This window comes from Tenebrio molitor, chromosome 3 (genome assembly GCF_963966145.1).
Source record: "Tenebrio molitor chromosome 3, icTenMoli1.1, whole genome shotgun sequence".
Lineage (NCBI taxonomy): Eukaryota > Metazoa > Arthropoda > Insecta > Coleoptera > Tenebrionidae > Tenebrio > Tenebrio molitor.
The window spans coordinates 9,049,172-9,067,548 of record NC_091048.1 but is presented as its reverse complement, the minus strand read 5'-3'; the positions used below and the strand labels follow the sequence as shown (position 1 = coordinate 9,067,548).

Genomic DNA, 18,377 nt, shown 5'->3' with positions numbered 1-18,377 from the left:
TTAATGGTTCAGAATAATATTATTACATATTTTTGAAAGTTTTTAAATGTTTCTGCTAAAAATAAAAAAAAACAGTTTGTTAAAAAATAAATGTCAATAATATTTAAATTTCTTACTTTCTTAAAACGCTTTTTTGACGCTTTGTTAAAGAGTTTAAAAAAATCATTTGGTATCTGTCCAAGATGTTGAAAAAATGTCCATATAAGTTTTTGAATTTTTTTCAATTGATTGCGAGATATTTCTGTTTCAACAGAGATTGTTTTCTAATCTTCCAAGCAATATTTTTAGCCATTTATTAATTGTTCAAATTACTTATTGATGTCATGTCAGCAAAAGACAAGACTTAATTTGTTAAGTTTTTTTGTCGCGTCAACTTGTTAATGACCTATAAATCTGATATAAAAACGTGGTGGTTATCATAAATGTATCTCTTCTCATTTTATTAACAGATGATTATGTTTTAGGATCAAAATAACTTATGTATATGGTGGCGTTACACAAGGTAATAATTTAGGGTTCCCGCTGTTTTGTTATTTATGAAACATGTAACTTACAAATTTTATCTTCATCTTTCAAATCGATTTTATCTTCATTTTAACAAGGATTTTTCACCGATACTAACACTCCCTCCAACCAATTAATTTATCGGAATTCTTTTCTAAATCAAGAGAAAACTTGATTAGTAAAGTCTTGTATAGCCTCGACTATTTAATAAACACTAAACTCATTAAAAAAATCGGTAAAAAAATTAGCCAAAGTATTCATTTTATTAACAAATATGTATATTGTTGTCGTATATATTAAGATTAATAATGACGTTGGCATAGAGCGGGGTTTCCCAGTACAGTCATTTAAGGTCCTTTCTAGGTAATAATGAAAACGATAATTTTACGTACTCGCAAACGGACGAAAAGTAACTCTTTTTCGGACGCTGACCATGGCGCCATCTGTTGGTCTGTTTGGTAATTTACAACGCAACCGACAAAACCGATAATTGTAATAAGTAATTGTATTCCAAATAGTAAATTTCTCGTTTTGTTGACACGCTGATAAAAAAATACTATAAAGACAATTGTTAATGTATTTTAATACATTTTTCTGTTTGAAAACGGTTGATACAAAATAAATTTGTAATTTTTCCAATGATGTCTTTTGCTTTGTAGTTTAGTTCGTGAGGTCGCGTGAAAAATTTAATGTGCACCTCTGCCTGTTTTCAAGCCTCGGCTACGCCTCGGCCAGAACACTAAGACTCGGACGAAAAAGATTCACTTTTTGGTCTTGATACACAAATAACTATCATGTTCCATATTTATACAGTGCATTTTTTTTTAACTGTTGCCATAGGGAATTGCATGGTAAAACTTGTACCCCCTGTTAACTTTTGTTCTGATGAAAATATTCAAACCATTTTTGGAACAAAGTTGGAAGATTTTTTTAACTATCGGATAGATTACAATTCAATATCCTAAACTGTCGAAAAAGTTGTGAAAAAATATTTCTAGCGCGCCGGAATAATAGTACGTCGAGCGGCCGCCAGAATAGCGTCCCTGTCGGCTCAACTAGCACCTGAGACCTGACCATCTCCACTTTTGACTTTTGTCACTTTCATTTCAAAAATAAATAGTCAGATCTCCTCGAGGCTATGATTAAAATAAATAATAAATAAAAATATAAAACCTAATTTTTGTTCCCATATCGCCTACTACGTTTTTTGTCAAATTATTTACGTTCATTAATTTCAACTTTGAAGAGTAAAATTAGTAAAATAAAACTGCTTGTCGTTCGTTGTTAAACAGTATGTATTACATAGTCTTATTAATGATTTATTACAAAAAATAAAAATTTGCACCAAATCTGCAGTGGATCATAAGTTAACAGAGGGTATAATTTTTACCATGCAATTCCCTACGGCAACAGTTAAAAAAACGCATAAATAAATGTTTACATGTTCTGCCTTCCAAAAGCTAATTTAATCACTGCCTCCCGGAGATCTCGCTATTTTTTAAATGAAAGTGACAAAAGTCAAAAGTGGAGATGGTCAGCTGCTGGTTGAGCCGACAGGGGCGCTATTCTGGCGGCCGCTCGACATACTATTATTCCGGCGCGCTAGAAAATATTTTTTTCACAATTTTTTCGACAGTTTAGGATATTGAATTGTAATCTATCCGATAGTTTAAAAAATCTTCCAAATTTGTTCCAAAAATGGTTTGAATATTTTCATCAGAACAAAAGTTAACAGCGGGTATAAGTTTTACCATGCAATTCCCTATGGCAACAGTTAAAAAAAATGCACTGTATAAAATATTTAAGAGATTGATTGGTATTGTCTTGTTGCTCGATATTCCTATGTTTAAAATAGGATTTAAATATAAATAGGTATGTCTGACTTAATTCATTGCTTTGTTGACAATATTTTTTTCGTTATAACTTCTTAGGTTGTCCATTAAAGAAAGCTGCTTCATATAGTGCGTGATGAAAGCAATTATGTACGAAAATTATGCACCTTTCATTAATTTATTTTGCTCTGAATGTGATATTGTCCAAATTAGCATTTTCAATTTGTTTCGTTGTATCGGTCATTTTTCTTCTTGTCGTTGCATCTCTCATTTGGTGGTTTCTGTTACATACTTTTTTTTGGTCAGATATGATATAGCTGCATTAGTTGTTTTGTCTTTATTATAAATGTGTGGAGAACGAGGCAAAAAAAAAAAAAACGTCTTGCTGTTGAGCGTCAGTTGGCGGCGCATTTTTATGGCCCGTCCTGTAACAAAGTAAGTAACATTCGCGTTCCGAACTAACACAATAAAAGCCGTATGACGTGTGGAGTTGTTGGCCAGTAAATCACACACGTCAGTCAAAGAAGAGGCAGTTAAAGAAGCGAAATAATTTAGTTTTATAAAAGTCTGGCGTTGACGAGGGGGCGTACGGCGGAGAGAAGTAATAAGGAGACAAGAAAATGAACAAAGGAAACTGCGGTCTGAAGCAAGAGGAAAGAGATGGATGAGTGACAGGACTCATTGTGGCCGCGGTGAATGACGGCTGAATCGCTTGTTTTAGCAGACAGGTGGGGAAGAGAACGCGCATCAGGGACGAACGTGAGGAAATTAACTCCCGGCTTTCGCTCCATATTTTTTCCACCCCGGCCGGCTCATAAAGATGAATACTAAGACGTATATTTCGGTTAATGAGGGCGGAATCGGGGGCCGTTCTTGGTGGTTGATATGCCGTGTGTGCGCCGCCACCTGATTATCGCCCGAGCTGAGCTCAGATCCTGGGGGAGCTTTGCTTCTGGATCTGGATATAGAGTGTCGGACAGCGCCGGATACGACTGTTTCCTGCTCCCCACGGCGGTCATAGGTGAGAAATCTTATTTCAACACCGCAGTAATCGAACCTAGACACGTCTAATGAAGTTTGCTCGTTCGCCACTCTCATCACCTCGTCAGGATACACGGCGATCCCTGCACTGCGATTCTTTCCTTTGGATTATTTCTTCTGGTGGAAACGCTGTTTACCAAAAAGCGCAGTCTTCTTTAATCGATACTGCTAATTTTGGTCTCCCCTTCTCGGTCTCGCAGACTAAGACATAACTTGCTTACCAACCTTGCGAAGAATGCTACAAGCATGGGAAGAGTGTGACTGCGTCTCAATTTGAAAGGATTCTGTACAGCATGGGTTAAAAGCAAAAACACATACAATTTCTTTAAACAATATTATGTAGTAGGTCAAGCCTCAACCCGATTTTAGAAGTTAAAATTCTTTTGGTAGAGAACTAAACAATGATGAGGATTATTTTGTGACGAGCCGTAGGCGAGTAGAATACTACATTTGACTCGTGCAACTGGCACCAGAGGGTCTATTTTTTAGCAAAAGCTTATCTTCGACGAACGAATTCATTATGCCTTTTTCATTGAATCAAATTTAATTTAATTAAAAATTTTGTAAATCTTGAAGTACAAGAAAACTGATTAGCAGACTGTTGGCAACTGTGTTTACTTTTTTAGAGAATCCTGAATCCTGAACATAGATGACTTAATTGTTCCAAGAAAAGGAAAGAAAGTGAATTATTTTCTCACTTTCCTCTCTGAGAGAGACTTTGAAGAAAGGGTCACCAATGCGGAAGTACCCACCCGCGATTGTCTTGGTCGCATGACGTCCACCATCGTACTGGCTCGTCACGTGTGACAGCACTGTTGCATCGCACTGTAACGTTAATGCGACATTAAAATGCGTGGGAGGAGGCGCAATAATTGCGAGTGGAATCGCGGAGGCGCCGTCCACTACGTGAGCCATGCCTCACGAGTCTGCGATAGATCCTGTTGGCCTCAGTGGCCGCTTGATTGGCATGTGTTGACCCCCGTGCATACTAATTATCAATTATTCGTACAAGTCGCTCCTTAAACAACTCACGCATCCCCGGACGTCTCCGGATCGGCCAAAAAGCACCCGATTATGGATTAAAGATGCTGCAGGAATGCCGTTCCGTGGCGGCAGGACGGGGGGCGGGAGCCGGTGCGATGCCGGCTGGCGATAGTGCGAACACGAGTACCAACATGGGGCATTACGCCGCTTAGCAGCCGATCCGTAGTGCAAACACGGCTATAATTGTTGTCAACGATATGCGGAGGAACGCAACAGGATTCGATTGCAGGAGAGAAAGGCGGAGTAAAGTCGACTAGGACACATATCCGTTGACCAATGGGTTCGCCGATGTTCCTCCTCGTTCGACGACTACTCAGGATATGTAGATACAGCAGCTTTGCTGCAAACTAATTACGCTGATTTATGTTGCCATTGTTCATTGTTGGGCCGTGTTTGGACAGGTCGGAGACATACGTGCACGCCCTCGACGGACGGCCAGGCCCCGCGCCGTCCAGGGCCGGACCTTCTTCCACTGAAAACGCATCCCAAATTTAAAACTACTCTCAGTACTCCACGCATGGCTAAATACTTGCGCGGGAAGCACCACCAAATTTACGACACAGGAGGAGTTAACGTGTTGACTCCTCCAGAGTGCTGCACACTTTTTGTCTTCCTGCCAAGCAAAGACTTCATACATTAACCTGCAACTTATTTAACGAACAATAAGGGGCTTAAAAAATCTCTTCAGGTATTCACAACAGCTTTCTACAATATGGTTTCTAATTTCTTAAGAATTAAAAGAGTTACCATTTGAAGGAAAAAATACCTTTGCGTGGGAGTTGCCTCTCTGCAGCTTTTCTTTTACAGTAGTAAAGAAATGTGTTGAAGAAAGCTAGTTGTCTTTGCCATGAAGAAAAATTTACGGAATGACTCCATTTTGCAATTTTTTCCCTTATTCGATTAATCTGGGTGTCGATGACAGTTAACCCCTATGAGTCAGTCGGTTGATTGTCGTTTGTTATAGCCAGCATGCAATTTATTTGGCCACACAGTATTACCATCAGCAGATCTCCGGTTCAATCGACATTAAAACGAACGTACCAAAGCAATTAAATTTTGACGGACTATTGTTTTATGAGTCGTAGGTAGAGTCGAAGTTATGGGCAACATTGACGTTACGATTTTGCAGGTATTTTACATACAATAATTATTTATAGGCAGTCGTCATTTATTAAATTTATGTACAGTTATAAATGGCGAGCCCACGTCACATTGAAACATGTCCGGATTTGATGAATTACTTAGTTTTGGAAAGTTCCAACTTAAGTAATACATCGTGGTCGTGATCACCTTCTCAATTTGGGTTTTTGTCAATTTCTAAAAAAAATCTAGAAAATATCGATGTATTAAGTAAGTTAAAGTTTCCTGAAGATGATTTCTCTGTTTACTGGTTTGAGTATTTATTGAACACACTGTACGTTCCAATTTGCGGTAATAGAAATGCAACATGTGCAAGTTGCGACCAATCGAGATCGCGTTTGAAGCTCTTCGCAGAGTCTTTCGCATCTTCGACGTGGCTGTCACAATGTCGGCCGTCTTCGGTCGCACCTGAACCAGCGCCATTAATTGCGTTGTGCAGTGCCCTCTGTTTCAACGTCAACGATGTTATCACAGAATTGTTCATGTTAAGGGGCAGTTACACTTAGGCGAGTCCGCCGTGTCCTGGCGATTCTATAAATTGGCAAAAGATCAGATCACACATTCGTTCGTCTCACATTCATTAACAGCAATCAGATATCCAACGGAACGAAAGATATTGGAGTAGGATCGAAAGGAGAGCCCGTGTGTTGGTAGCGCGAGCGTGGAGCTTTTTAAGGATTCCCGGAATTAATTGCGCGCTATCCTGCGCAAGCTGCAGGTGCGCGTGACAGACGGACACGGTGCTGATAAGGCGGGCATTAGATAGCGAGCGACCGCGAGGAAATACGGGACGGCGTTCCTCTTCGTGAGATACGGCTGCTCACACAACGAATGCCTTATACGAGAAATATGCGCTCAAATGAAAGACAATGGTGCATAAATCAGGCGACCTCGGCGGACCATGCCGGCCATTGTTCGGGCACGGGACGGGTTGGGAGTTGACCACGGCGCGGAAAAAACGACTGCACTTCCGGATTGGAAGAAGACGGCAAGAAACAAGAAACGGTCCCGCAGCAGTAACAATCTAATAAAAGCACGACGTAACGTTTTCGCCGTTCATTAAGCTTTCCTATTTCCATAGTTATTCGGCTCGTATCGTGCACACACGACCGTTATTAATGTAGGTATAAGCTTGTGGGAAAAATAATAGAAACAAACAGTTGATGATGGACAATATCTCTCGGAAGATTTGATGCAATAACATGATGTCGTTCTTTAGCGTCCCTTAGCAATTTAATCGAGCCATTACTAACACTCCCGTTCTTCCTGCACGTCCCTGGTCCAGCTTACGACGTCCATATTACATTGTTACTTGATGCCAGACAGAATTTACAACCCCATTTGGCTTTGTCCACACACGGGTATTCACTAACAACACCACACCGATAAAACCACCGACCTAGCTGAATTACCGAAAAATTTCCCTAACGTGATCAAACACCCCTCGTCTTCAAAACATCGCACAAAGGCACGCAGACTGCCACTTTCAATGGCCGATGGCCACAAAAGCTGGTCGTTTAGAATTTTTAAGCGAAAACCTAGATATACTCCGTTTCTGAGTTCGATGCCGGTATGTCGTTAAACCGGGTCGTCATAAATCAATAACAATCACCGCTTAACACACGCACGTGCAAATTTCTTTTGTCGGGAGATACTTGCGCTCGGCTCACGTTAACAAATTGGCCATCTTCGTTCTGAAAGCTGTGTGCGGGCGTAAGAGTGAGAAAACATGATGTTTGGAATAGTACTTTAGAGCAGGAAGAAATATTAATCATTCTGCTTATATTAATTAATTATTCATGAAATGTTTTGGACGCACTGGAATCTGTCAGCGCTTCGGTCGTTTCATGGCTTAGCGGCATCGGACTCAGAAACAAAGTATATCAAGGTTCAGTTGATTACTCATGTTTAAAAATGTGTAAAAATGATGGTATTTTGTAGTCAAGATAAGTGGTGTTGAAATTTGAGAGCTTAATTACAGAACACCTGTGTAATGTGGCAGCTTAGGTAGCAATTTCAGTTGACTGATGACAGTTTGGGTTAGCATTTTTCGTCTTTTGTGAATTACGAGGTCTTTATTAGAACAGATCGTTCACCTATGTCCCGCATGCAAGTCGGCCGCCGTTAGCTGTTTGGTGGTGTGTAATTTTCGTATTTGCATTCGCGTATTAAGGTGGTAATAAATCTCTAGCCGTAACGTTTGCACCGGCCTGGGTATTTCTTTCCAGTACGGCGAAAAAGAAATGCAAACATGAATGTGAACTGACCCATCAATTACGAGTAACACCTGGTATATACGGAGACGATGAAAAACGTGATAGTTCAAGGCAAACTGCAGATGTCATTTCTTGAATGATTTAATGGAAGTGCCGCAATAAATTAATCTTTATTAATGTGTTACGTTTGATTAAAGTCATTTCTCATGGAAGGAAAGTCGCGCGTAGTGTTCACGTTTGAACTTGTGTAGATGTTGGATAAAAACAGGCCCCAAGCAAGACTTGACAACATTAATAATACGTGGATGCCAAAAATTGATTTCTGATAATTGAAATGATTAAAAACTTAGCATGAAAGCAATTTAATCAAAGTTGAGACAATGGGCTTTTGATTGCGCGAGTCAAAATTCCGAGCGGTTGTCAATCAAACCGGGGGCGACTTCATTAAGAAACTTGCAACAGAAAGAGGAAACAATGTGATCCAGACCAGTGATAAATTAAAATAAGTAGTGTGCACGCCTCGAAAATACAGACCAACACGACATTTGATTACGATATTGTTTCGAAAACTCGTGATGATGCGATCTCATTTCCAGATATACCTATTCGGTTCGAAAGTTGCAGTTGCAATTCAACATCTGTTCCACTGTATAAAGGTTATTATATGCCGGTTCCACGGCGATCCTATCTCTCCCGTTCGGAATTCTTTCTCCAAATAACGGAAATATTCGTTGCAGGGGAAGGCGGCGAGGAAGGCTCACCGGAAGAAGGCGATAAATTGGAGGGCGACGAGGACACCGGCTCCATGACGCCCAACTCGGCGGCCTCTCCGCCACCGCCGGAGGAGGACGCAGCTTCGCCGACGCCCGGCGACGTCCCCACGCCCTCCAGTCCGCGCTCCGTCAGCGAAGATCCCCTCAACTGCAGGTACATAATTGCGACACCTCTAACATCTTCGGCAATCCTGTCATAAATTACCGCTGTTTATCTAACATCTCAATGGAGCCGCGGTTTGATAGTGATGCGTTTCCGCTCTCGTAGCCAGTCGCGTTCCGGCGTCCTTGCAGTGTTAACCGATCGTTTTGTTTGCAGGGATTTAGCCAACTCCCGGTGCAACTCCCGCGAGTCATCCGATTCACTAGTGCAGCCTCGCTGTCCATCCGGCGAGTCGATGTTGTCGGAACGCGCCGCCCTCTTGCGGGGAGTCCCCATCGCCGCCTCGGCCCTCAGTCCGGTCGGGGTAACTCTCCCGGCGACCCTTCCGGCGGCGGCGGCCGCCGCGTTGCTGCCCCCCCAGACGGCCGCCATGGCAGCGTACCTCAACGCGGCGGCAGTCGCGGCAGCGGCCCAGCAGTCCCACCGGCTCATGATGACCTCGCCGTCCGGGTACAACAGAGCGGCGGTGTCGCCTCTGGTGTCGTCTTCGTCTTCGCCTCCGGGAGCCCTCCACCAGGTGGACGCGCCGATGCATTCGCCCCCCGGTGACGGTATCTTAGACTTTAGTAAACGTGGCCAAAAAAGTGACGCTGACAGTGACTCTGACGTTGTGAACTTGAGCAAGCCGAGCACGCCGCCGGCAGGCGAGCCGGGGAATGGTCCCCTGGATTTGAGCGTGAGCAGTCGGAAGCGCACCTCTGAAGACTCCGCTTCGCAACCGCCAAATCGCAAACCGAGGACTGACTTCAAACCGCAACAAGTATTACCCCAGTGGCCGTCGCCTATCGGTGCTTCGCATCTGCCGTACTTCGCCGCGGCGGTGGCGGCGGCGTCCAACTTATCGCCGAAGACTAACAACTCGCCGGACTTGTGGAACGGTAAGCTGAAACACGGGGGACCGACTCCGAGCGATGCCACCAAAGCTCTCGAAAAGATGAGCGAGTTGAGCAAGCTCGGAGGTGAGGATCTATTCCGCAGTATGGCGAACGCCGCCCCCGGAAATTCCGCCAGCAATAGACATAGCGCCTGGCAATCGCACTGGTTAAACAAGGGTGCAGAGCAAGCAAAAGACGTGCTAAAGTGCGTGTGGTGCAAACAAAGCTTTCCCAGTCTGGCCGCTATGACCACCCATATGAAAGAAGCCAAACACTGTGGAGTAAACGTTCCCGTCCCTCCGATGCAATCACAAATTATTAATCCCCAACCACAAATAACGTCGCCTTCGAACACAAACACGAGTACCTCTTCGACAAACTCGAGCAAACCTAATTCATCAGATCTCAACATGTTAATCAAAGAAACGATGCCCCTTCCACGAAAACTAGTGAGGGGACAAGATGTTTGGCTGGGCAAGGGAGCCGAGCAGACCAGACAAATTTTGAAGTGCATGTGGTGTGGTCAAAGCTTTAGGTCACTAGCCGAGATGACGAGCCACATGCAACAGACTCAACACTACACGAACATCATCTCTCAAGAACAGATTATTTCGTGGCGATCTACTGACGACGCCAAAGGTGGCGGGGGCGGGAGCGGCTCCGGTAATAACCAACCACCCGGAGGTCCCAGTAGCCACGTGAGCGCCGTCCTCACCTGCAAGGTCTGCGATCAAGCTTTCAGTTCGTTGAAAGAACTCAGCAATCACATGGTCAAAAACTCGCACTACAAAGAACACATAATGAGGTCGATCACAGAAAGTGGAGGTCGACGAAGACAGACGCGGGAAAAACGCAAGAAATCCCTTCCCGTGCGCAAACTTTTAGAACTGGAGAGGGCTCAGCATGAATTCAAAAACTGCGACAGCGCAAGTTTGATCGAGAAGATGCGCGATCCCTCGGGGGCGGGTCGAATAACTTGCGAAAAATGCGGCAACAAAATTGAGACTTCTTTGTTTGTAGATCACATAAGACAGTGCGTTGGAGGGGGTACTATCGGAAGTAATCAGAGAAATTTCCTGAAGAATGCGCTCATGTCTAATAATATTTTACCACCGGAGAGTCCTACCAGAGAGAAGTCCAAACAAAATTGCGACAAATCTCCGTCGCCGCAACAGCGTTCGCCTTCCGTCACTGATCTCAGTACCAACAAGGATGGTACCAATGTTCCTGAAAGCAACAACGGATCTTCACCATCCGTTCTAAACGCTATAGAAAAACTAATCGAGAAGAGTTTTGACTCGAGATCTCGCCAAAACTCGTCTTTTCCCGGTCACGGTCCTACAGCAGCTCCCATGGGTTCCAGCATCTTGAAACGATTAGGAATCGACGAGAGCGTCGACTATACTAAACCCTTAGTAGACGCTCAGACGATGAACTTGTTGAGAAGCTACCATCAGCAACAGAGCCATCATTACGGTAGACGAGAGAGGAGCGGCAGCGAATCGAGCTCAATATCAGAACGAGGTAGCAGTCGTGTAGACTCGTTAACACCCGAACGCAAAATGGAACCGCCTGGAATTCCCATGAACAGTACTCCCAGGTCTACTCCCGACAAGCGAGAGAAATCACCGACTTCCGACAAAGCTCACGACCACGACGGCGACGTCGTAGTGAAAAAGGAAATCGACGACGAAGAAAGGTTAGATAACCATAATGTTAATATAAAGCGTGAGGCTGAAGAGCGCGATGAGGATGAGCGAAGCTTTCACAGCAACTGCGCAAAGGAAGACGACGACGACAAACGATCGGGGACTCCGTTGGCGAGTCCCCGACAAGCGGCCGAAGCTCACGCGAGTAGTCCTTGTCGGAACAGCACGAGTCCAGCAAGCAGCGACCGTTCCGGTACTCCCCGGAGTACCAACGGGGACAGAAAACCGGGTGGTAGTTTGGGGGCGTTGAGCTCGATGTTCGACAACTTGTCCGGCAACAACTCCACCAGCGACGCACTGCAGCCGTCAGGCGGCAAAAGGGGCTCGAGTCATCCGTTAGCAGCCTTACAAAAACTATGTGATAAGACTGAAACCCACACAAACAACCGAACACATTCTTCGACATCAAATTCTAGTGTCAACGCCAACACGAATAATATTCCATCGAATGCCGGGACGACGCCCGGGGCGATTCTGGCCTTCAGCTGGGCGTGCAACGATGCAGTGATGACGTCGGATTCTATAATGAAATGCGCCTTTTGCGATACGCCCTTCATCTCGAAGGGCGCGTACAGGCACCACTTGTCAAAGATGCACTTCGTCAAGGACGGGGTGATTCCGGACCCGATCGCCCTCAAGTCGTCGCACCAGGGCTCGAGTACGTCCAGCGAAGGAGTACCGCTGAAGGGTACCTCGGTGGCGCCGCCGAGCGGGTCCAGCGGCCCGGGCTCCACCGGGAGCAAGAGTCCGCCAGTTCCTCCGGGTTTCGAGGAGAGTCCCCATTCGAAGTTTCTCAAGTACACGGAGTTGGCCAAGCAGCTGTCTAGCAAGTATGTGTAAATATTGTGCGTGTGCAGAACATTCCTATTTTGTAAAGTATAGTCTCGAAGGCATGCCGCTTTGAGCGGTTTAATATTGTGATGTTATCATATCGTCAACCATAGTAATAACGGTAGCTATAGTGATATTACATTGTAAATTCATAGCGGAACTACAAATTCTCAAGTGATTATGATTGTTATACGAATTTTAAGTCACAAAAATCCTGTAAATACTATCGAGTAAGTCAGTATTGTAAGATGTATACTTTCGCTGGGGGCAGCCACCGTCATTCAGTTTTTGCCAACAATTTATTTACATTACTAGTTGTGAAAAGGTTGTCAATGTTTCAAGGTAGTTTCGATGGGCGGTGGTATCGGACCGGTGCGGGTTCGGCCCTTTGACGTTTAGACATTTAAAAGAACCTAAATTAGTTGTTGGTAAAAAAATTAAATCGTACTTTTGGGAGTATTGAAAATTCGTATTAAAAAAATGTAGTTGTGGTACCATTGATTTCATTCATCATGAAAAAAAATATTTATTAAGTACGAATATTGTAAAAGTTTCAAATGAAATTACACAAACACTACGTATACGTATATCGTAAATATCTCATCTTCCAAGAAAGTTTTTAAATAAATATTTATCAATAATTATACTATACTGAATAATACAAAAGATGTATACGCATTAGCTGATATTCATGGCAAAGCTCCTTTATGTTATTGAAAATTTTTAAACTTTATTTAATATTTTGTTGTATTTGAACGCAATGAAGGCTCAAATAAATATATGTTATGAACTGTATGTGTATCATTTCCGCAAACTTTCACTTCTATCTGAACGCTCGAACTATAGTACGATCGAGTAAAAAAAATCTAAGTTTAATGCTAATAAAGAAGGGTGAGTATGGAAGCTACAACTCGATTTGAGCAGTAAGAAGTCAACTACAAACAAATCTTTAGAAAAAATAGTTTTATTATCTGACAGGTAAAAGTGTCATCTCATAAGTTGAATAGAAAGCAGGTAAGTGATGCATAATTTATTAGTAGTGATTTGTTACAAATTATGCCCCAGTGGCTTTTACTCCGAGTGGTGGAAAAAAATGCTGTCGATCTTGATTTTTTGATGTGTATAATTTTAGATAAAACATTAATAATTCGTGCCTCCGGCTATTTAAATATCAAAACTCCAAAAATAAAATTTCTTAAATTATTTAAAATCGCCTGAAATTAAGGCTAATGTGCATAGTTTAGGTAAAATATGTCATATTTAATGAAGCAGTTAAATGAATACGTCTAACTTGCTCTTAAGTAATGGCGTAATTGTGTAATTGATGACTTGACAGAAAACGATGATGGATGGAAAGAATATATCATAGAATTTGCTAATTAAAAAACAAATTAATTTAAATTAGAAATTATTGCTGTGGCTTCTTTCATTTTTTAACACACAGATGCCAAGATCGTGGTGTTATTTGTATGGGATGTCAGCTTAATTTATGTCTGTGCAAGTGTAAAAAATGAGGTCACTATTTAATGAGACAAAATTGACACAAGAACAAATACCTTCGTAATTTGAAGAATGATTAGTGCTAAATAATTCTGAATAATTAGAATTTGTCAAAGAAGACTTGATCCAGACTATTTTTATTAATTTAGGGTACTTCGCGTTTGCATGTGTTTCTGTTACGATCTTTGACATTTCTTGCCTTTAATGTTTCATAAACAACAATTACAACATTAGTGAAATTATTTCTCAGAAAAAATATTTTTTGGCGACAGTTGCCACAACAAGTAAAAGGCAATTCGTTTCCAGTAATTTTTGATCTTAAAAACCCAAAACACGAAAAGTCTGACATGTGCAAGTATTTTAGCAATAAATCAAAAGTTAACAAACTGTTAGTTTTATTGAATTTTCTAAAATGTTAAATAATTTAATTTCGCGGATTTTTCCAAAAAAATATTGTAATTAATTCTAAAGTCAAATAAGAACTGTTTTAAGATTTCTTGAATTTCGCTAACAAAAGTAGGTGTCAACAGATTATTCAACAAAAATTTTAGACTTCCATTACTTGGGAGAAGCACCTACTCCAAAAATTATACAAGGGTTGAAGTTTAAAGTGGTACTTGCTCAACCAAGACCAACTTTATTTTATACATAGCCACTTTTCCTTCTCGACATAAAGTAATTGATTAAATAAGTATAAAAGTTATTGCTTGAAATTTTTATCAACGTAGTAGGTACGTATTTTGAAACAGAAGAAACTCTTACTGCATCTGGTGCAGGTTTTCGTGACCTTCTCTATAGCTATATATTAGACCACTGACACTTGACATAATCAAACAGCGTCTTAATTTAATTTAATCTTAATTTCAATGCATATTTAATTGTTATCAATTTCCTCTTCTGGACACCGTTCCTGACGTATCATCTACGTCATCAACGCTTCACCTTTTGGCTATCTTTACCAGACACCAAATTAATTAAAATATTAAAGTGTCTTGACTGATTATGACTTTGAAGAGTACCCGTTTTAAGCTACTCTCGCCTATTAAGCTGTGAACACATGAGTAATAATAACTTGATGACTTAATTTCTGGCGACGTACCGTCAAATTTTCACACTTTAAACAGGTGGCAGTGGTACCACCAATGGAAAACGATACTTCCAATTACGTGTCACGCTTTCGTTAATGAAATTAGTTCTATCGTACCCTACCTGAGATAATTTGATCGTCGTCTTTATGTGGTGGAAGGTTCTCCAAATCACCGGAAGACGTGGTCTTGTAAAAGTTCGCACCTTTTGTTTGTTGTCGTCGTATTTTTTTTTACGGTGTCTCTCATAGTATCCGCAATAAAGATATCAAATGCCTAATTTAAGATTAATCACACAGCTGGTCGTGCACAATGCCCACATTATTCTTCTTCTGTGATAGTCTACAGGAAGTGTAAATAGGAATAATAAGGTGTAGTGTTATTATTTGGAGTTGGCCCTCACACCGTGCATAATTGCCATGTATAAATTTGTGGAGACGTTATCGGACGATAAACGGAAGCGTTTTTATGACTACATGCTTCAAATTGTTTTCATGTCAACATGTGCATGCATCAGTTTTTTTCGTTTTACTGCCGAGCACCTGAAGAATAAATAAATAAATACATGGATTTTTCGATTCAGAAGCAATCATATATTGATGTTAATTTAGATACACTTATTCTTTTATTGAAACACAAATGGAAATAATTTCAATTTCAATTTAATTTTAATTAATTTTACATACAGGATGTCCCACCTAAGACTTTCAAGTCTTATATCTCTGTTATTTATGGACCAATTTTTGGAAGATAGGTATTTTAGTGAATGAAGAATAAATGATTGGTAATAAAATACCCGATTAATTTAAATTTGGCAAGCCTTTACTTCCATAAATGCAAATATGTTGCAAAACATTAGCAATAATTTTAGGTTTCGTTTGGAAAAATGCATCTAGGCAAATTTTTTATACTACATTTGAAAAGGAATTGCAGGAATCTCCAAAATTTCACAGTGAAGCTAATTTGTTTCATGGATATGCGCATTTTAATTATGTAATACTTTTTGAAAATTAACACGATTTTTTCCTCTTTTTCTTGTAGTATGACTGCCTTTAGGAATGTTTGCGGAAGTCATTGTTTATTGTTGTTCTCCAAGTTTAGTATAAACTCTAAACGATTTAATTCACAAATAAAGGGAGTTAAAATGGCGTTTTTGAAATTGGAAGTACTTGACTAACGCGAGATTAATCTCCACCCTTTAAGTGGGTCCATTATAAATGATTGTCCCATCGTAGTAGGCGTTAGTAACGTAGTTTAATGTGCCGCAAGCCTCATAACATGAGTGAGACCAGTATCGCCGATAGGTGGCGCTACCGCCGGTATTGGAAATCTGTCTACTAGTTTGTGTAACGTTGCGAGGCTGGCGACACATCCACACATCCAAAATTTGTGTAAGTTTTCAACGCCAACTGCGATGGGACAATCATTTTTAATGACCCTGTATAAATCAGTGATAAAGGTTAAAAAATTAACTCCCTAGATTGATGTGAATTAAATCAGTTATGTGTAGGTAGAGGCAGAGAATAAATTAATTTTGGATCTTATTTAGATGGGGATTTATTTAATTGTTTACAAATAAGTAAATGTTCCTACTGACTTAACTTTAACTAGATTACTGAACTGGGAATTATGAACCAAGAACATATAATTAAATTTAAAATAATAAACAACATAAGATATTGTAAGTTATGTTTTTATGTTTTACCAGATTAGATACTTGCTTTTCTGTGCTAAACAGTTAACGTTCGTTACTATGTATTTTTTTAAAATTGAAAGATCATATATTTTAGGTTTTTTCTGTTAGCGATATCGACATTTTGCCTCCTCTTTAACATTTAACAATGCACAAGAAAATTAGAACCTTTTTATTCAGTTGTATAGAGAAAAAAAATAGAATGCATTCATTTTTGTAATGACGAACTAACTGGAACTTTTTTTTGTTATAGTTATTTACATAAAAGTCAGGAAAATCTCACATTACTGAAGAGGAGCTAAATTGAAATACGAGGCACTTGTGCCGAGTATTTTAAAGCTCCGAGTCAAGTAAGAGATTTTACTGACGTGTTTTGTATTAAATTTTTTCGGAAGTCGTAAAAAGACGAAATTTACAAATTTTAGAAACATTTTTTACAAATTCCACAAAAATCAAGTTTGTCAATTTTGTTGGCAACTATAGTTACAAGGTAAAAAACATCGAAAAAATTTATTTTGCGTCTTGTAAAGTCTGCAGTAGGTACTAGTCCGGAAAATTCAATTTTCTTGCGCGTAAATAAGCAGGAAAATGTTGTTTCCTAGACTATTTTCGGAAAAAAAATTTTACAAAATAAATGAAAATTAGACAGTTAGCAATGATTTAAGTTGTTAAAAAAATTATTATTACATTATTATTGTCACTGCCAAAATGAATGAATTTCCAAAACGGAGTAAAGAATCAATAAGCAAGCAGACGAACCAGCACATTTTAAAGGCTTTCAACACAAAATAAAAGTAATTTGTATTGAAAAGAGATTAAATATTAAAATTAAAAAGGGCCATATTTACAATCATAACATTATCTCTCGCAGAATGGTACTCTACAGATTCGATTCAAAACGGGGGGTTATTTGAATTTTTATTGTAATTTTTGTCTTTCTTTAGTATTGTAATGTTTTAAAGAATTTATAGTAAAAACTGCTTAAACTATTAATGGAGTAATACCTAATGCACAATGCTAATTGCCTATATCCGACTTTGAGAATGGACACCCGGTATAAAAAAAGGCGAATTTATTTTTAAAACATTACAAAGATTTCTTGTTACGTCTAAATCCATGTCGCTTTATTTTGGACTTTTATAAACAATTTCGACAAAATAACAATTTTGAAATACATGTAGGTACAGTTGCGGCCGTTGAAATCTCAGACAGAAAAGATTTAAACACTCTGTATAAATTCCGAAATTTGATTAGAGTAAACAGGATTTTCACCAAGGATTATAAAGTCAGTGTCAGTATTTGACATATTAGGTCAGAATCGCGCGTAACTTTTGAAATGCCGCAATTATCTGATTTGCAAAAATGTGTTTGACTGAGGGACGATGTGAGTATAAGAGCCATTGCGAGAGAAATTAATGTGGATAATGTTTGAGTGACATTTTGAGAAACGTCACTTTCAATACCATTTACAAAGCTAAAAGTTTGGCGTTGTCAAAGTGTCTGAGTTTTCAACGGCCGCAACTGTACAACTGAATAAATAATAATTTTGTGCTAGACTTTTGATATGAAACTACTGGTGTGGAAGTGTAAATATATCTTTGAAGTTTTCATGTGCTTGTAGACTTTGCAAAATGTGTTCGAAAATTATCAGCTTCTTAGTATTAATTTAGATGACTAAAAATTGTGAATTTTATAAGTAACAAAAATAGAGTGCTAAATATACAATTTTCATATTTTTTACTTGTGGCAAGATTTGATACAGGCGTTGATGAAATGAAACAAATCTAAAATTATGATATACCATTTCTTAAAGAATTGTGTTAAAAACACCAGGGAAATTGTTAATACATGTGTTGTATCTTCTATTATATAAAAATGAATCGCCGTTCGTTAGTCTCGCTAAAACTCAAAAACGGCTTGACCGATTTGAATATTAATTTTTTTCTTTTGTTCGCTTTAATACAGGGGTGG

The 18,377-nt window shown here is 39.9% G+C and overlaps 1 protein-coding gene across 3 annotated transcripts in view; it reads left to right on the top strand.

Moving 5' to 3' along the window:
- Positions 1–12,919, top strand: part of tio (tiptop) — a 150,689-nt gene extending 137,770 nt beyond the window's left edge. For all 3 annotated transcript variants that reach the window (XM_069041743.1, XM_069041745.1, XM_069041746.1), the window contains 2 exons: positions 8,515–8,704; positions 8,870–12,919. In XM_069041743.1, the coding sequence (XP_068897844.1) occupies positions 8,515–8,704; positions 8,870–12,137 (3,458 nt within the window). In that variant the 3' untranslated portion in view covers positions 12,138–12,919. The remainder of the gene's footprint in view (positions 1–8,514; positions 8,705–8,869) is intronic.
- Positions 12,920–18,377: the final 5,458 nt, after the last annotated feature.